The sequence below is a fragment of the Triplophysa dalaica genome, chromosome 9, assembly GCF_015846415.1.
Source record: "Triplophysa dalaica isolate WHDGS20190420 chromosome 9, ASM1584641v1, whole genome shotgun sequence".
Classification (NCBI taxonomy): Eukaryota; Metazoa; Chordata; class Actinopteri; order Cypriniformes; family Nemacheilidae; genus Triplophysa; species Triplophysa dalaica.
The window spans coordinates 2379633-2383560 of NC_079550.1; the positions used below are offsets into that span (position 1 = coordinate 2379633).

General features: G+C 37.3%; 1 protein-coding gene across 1 annotated transcript; it reads right to left on the reverse strand.

Annotated features, from left to right (window-relative positions):
- Positions 1 to 212: 212 nt before the first annotated feature.
- Positions 213 to 2652, reverse strand: apoa1b (apolipoprotein A-Ib). The gene is made up of 4 exons (XM_056757519.1): positions 2548 to 2652; positions 1998 to 2044; positions 1541 to 1685; positions 213 to 1109 (listed from the first exon to the last, which is right to left on the reverse strand). Exons 2-4 carry the CDS (start codon positions 2035 to 2037, stop codon positions 533 to 535), a joined length of 762 nt encoding a protein of 253 aa, XP_056613497.1. The 5' UTR covers positions 2038 to 2044; positions 2548 to 2652; the 3' UTR covers positions 213 to 532.
- Between the last annotated feature and the right edge of the window lie 1276 nt (positions 2653 to 3928).

Below are 3928 nucleotides of genomic sequence, written 5' to 3' on the forward strand. Positions count from 1 at the left end.
AACTCATTAATCAAGTGTGAAAAGTTTTATATTTTTATTGCTACTTAGTTAGAATGGGTAAGCAAAACTTTAAAAACTTTTAATAGACCATAATTGTGAATTTATTTTATCCACATCTTTTGGTATTTGTTAGAATAACATAATTAATCAGAGGAAGACGTGATGTCAACATTACAACCATGACAAATAAAAAAACAACGACACTGAAGAAATACAATTTAAGTATTTATTTTTATTCAGTTTTATTGAACATTAAAATAGTTTTTTAACAACAATTTTTTTTGATTGTTTGATTGTTTAACCAAACAGTGTTCTCATTTTCGTAGCTGTATTTGGGAATTAGAAAGAATGCAAGTCCTTATGTTGTGGCAATCTGTGGAAAGTGCATTGTGAGCATAAGTGGCTATATATGCTTTAACAAAGATCAGTTATGCTCTAAGAAAAGCTTTACAGATTGAGTTGTTGGTATTTTATGGAGGTGGAAAGGAAGTAGGCAATAGAAATGGCATTAAGAAGAATGCTTTACTCGTTGTTAAAAAGCCTTTTGGATGGCTGCAAGGATAGCCTTAAAGTGGGGCATCACATCCTCGCCCAGGGTGTCCATCTTTTTCCTCAATTCACCGGATCTAACGCTCTCACGAAACTCCAAGGTGCTTTTCTCCATTTGTTCCTTATAATCTTGGATGTAGGGATCCAACTTAGTCTTCAGTTCCTGGAGATGCTCTGTCACCTTATCACGCACAGCCTCCACGATGGGCACCAGCTTGGACTTGGTCTCCTCCCAGTTGGTGGCAATTTTACCCTTCATGTTCTGGACCACAGGCTCCAACTTTGTCTTCAGCTCCTCCATTTGCTCGCGGTGTTTGGTCAAGTACTCCTCTACAAATGGCTTGAGCTCCGTGCTGTACTCCTGAAAGTGCTTCACCAGCACCTGTCTCAGCTCCTCTCGTTTGGGCTCAATCTGCTTGCGGAGATCCTCCACATCATTCCTCAACTTCTCATTCATTGGAGCGATGATTTCCATGACCGGGGTAGAATATGTGCCCATGTTTTTAAAGGCATGCTGAAAATAGCCATGGACATTGTCCACAGACTGGCCCAGAAAGTCTCTACACGAAAGGAGACAAAATAGATTTGGTGTAGTTATTTATGGAATTGATATGGTGTAACTTCTGTTAACTGCTGTTAACTAGCTGTTAACTAGATGCTGAAATTTTCAGATTTTAGGAAATGAAAACATGATATCAGAAGGGACTCTATTTGGTGAAGTGAGGGATTCATTTAGCACTAGCAGTGCCAAACAACACTGCAGTTCAATCCCAAAATAATAGTGCTGAAAAGATACACTTTTTTATCTCTTTAATTGTCCGCTCACAAAAAGGGTGGTTAGAAATAAAGTTACTTTATTCATTTTTCAAAGAAGCAAAATGTTTGATCAATGTACTATTTAATAGTTAATGACTTGACTTTTTTCTTCTTCGAACCCCCTACAATGGAATACTATCCAAATAACTGCCCCAAACGTAGTCGTGTTTCGTACTTGTAGTCTTTGAACTCTGTGTCATCAAGATGATTGAGGGCTTTGTGTGCAGATGTCTTTAGCTGATCTGCATACACCTGCAGAACGGTCTTCACGTGATCCAGCTGTGATGGAGGTTCGTCCTGAAGGAAACGAGCCTGGCTACCTAAAACGGGTGAATGTGAAGTAGAAGTCTGAGAACAAGGTCTAAACCCTTTTATATTTTTAAAATGTTTACATTGTTAAACTATTTTTACCAAAAAAATATTCTGCAAAGAGACCATGTTTCTAGATTAAGCCAAATTTAGGCTCTATCAAAACAAATCCCTGGTGGGTAAAATTAAAACAGTATTTTATTAAAATAAATAGTAAATGTATCTTGTTGTATGGGTGTTCAGATAATTGGTCTAGTTTAACTGTAGAACCAAGACATTTATTTTTTCCCCCAAAGTATAGAAAATTAAATGACTTTATATACCTGCCAGCAAAACTGTGAGTGTAAGGGCTATAAACCTCATGATGGATCTGAGGGAAAAAAAGATAAGTTATTTAATACTTTTGAGTGACACCAGAAGCTTTGTTAGATGTGCTGCTTACAATTATGGATTTAAGTCTGCAGTATACGTCAGTCTATTAGACGACTTCCAGATAAATCTGAGATTAGACAGAATTAGAGGCTTCACAACTAGATTACCATAATCTAAAAAATCCTCTGGATTAACTGGGACCTGAATATCTTTGGTCGAAAGCCTGATCTAACTTTAAGCATCTGAAGCAGAAAGTTGACCAGGGGCCACAAACAAGTTACAATAGCCATAATACTTGACGTATGCTAATAGGAGTTCATTTCTTCTGTTAAAAAACACACACACACACACACAAAATGTAAAGTAAGTATGTAACAAGATGTCTAAATCTTCTAAAAATGATTGGCAAGAGCATTTAGCAGTCACATGCGATACACGCCAGTTTGTGGTTGCCAATGCTTCCAAACACAAAAATCGTCCTCATTCAGGCTGGCTGCTTACCTGTTGATGTAGCTGGTCTGGGAAGAGACTGAGGAACTGGCGCTAGAGATATCTCTTTTATAATGGTCATTGGACGGAGGGGGCAGGTATTTGGAGGTGAACCTCACCCCCTTGAGTCCTCACAGTAGGAGTAGGGTTCAAAAGTCACCCACTGAGAGGCCGGGGGAGCTCTGCATCAATGCAGTAAGCACAAATCACTTACACGTGGAAGCTTCCATTTAGGTTGAGTTAAAAAACCCTGAAAATGTTATTTTAATCCAAACTATGCACTTTTTGGCAAAGTAAAAAATAGCATACCAACGATGAATTACAATCTAGGGTCCACCCTAAAATGACTTTTGCTACGTGTATTATAATAGTTTTGGTTGATTAAAACCAATTGACGTTTTATTAAGGCATATTGATTTTTAAAATCTTAAACTTGATACTATCACATATTATCAGCTTTCCAGTTATATTAAATGATTTATTCTAAATGTACCGTAACATATTTATGATCAATAATGGTAAATCTATTTTGGTACTTTCAGAGCTTTAGGATTGAGGGTAACAGTTCAAGACATTGAATTGCCAAATTTGATCTCCAATCATAATATCGAAAGGGAAGGACAATTCCATGCCGCCATTTGATCTATGACTTTTGTTTTGCTACAACCCTTTAGTGGTCTTAAGGTCTGATATGGGAAATAAGAGGTGCAACATAAAACAATGTTTTTTGATTATGTAATTGCATGTTTGTAACACAAAGAGGAACAGTGATCACACTTTGACCTCTTTATTTGGGTTCTCACCTCATGCAGAGTCAAGAAATGGCCAGAGACAAAAAAACTCTCTCAGACAGAAACCTTGTGAAGGGAAAGTGAGAGATGAGATCATTAGCTTCAGCTTCAAAGATACATTTTTTTATGATATGGCATCTGTTAGCCCTCTGGGATGACACAGGAACCAGATGACACAGGAACCATGTTTATTGCATTTTGTAAAAGACATAAACGTTATTGTTTTCAATGTTTAAAAACTATGTCAAAATTTGGTGGTTTCTCCCCAAAAAATTTTAACCTCATATGAAATAAAACATCCCTATCCATTGTAAAATGTTAGAGGAAAGTGCTCACAATTTGTGCTATCAGCCCATCTGAGTAGGAGTTTAAGTAAACCAATCCAGCAAACACAAAATGTAGTTTGTTCAGTCAAAAATCAATGCGGTGTCAGTTTCATACCCAATGTGTCTCTTTGGCTCTTCCTTGAAATAGCCAGAACATATTTGAATGCACTCTCTGATAAGGCCGTGCTGGGGCATTTGGTCCAGTCTCTGCTATGTTAGGAGAATGTCGTAACCATTTCTAGTACACGCTGTCTATATGAAAACATTAGAGAACAC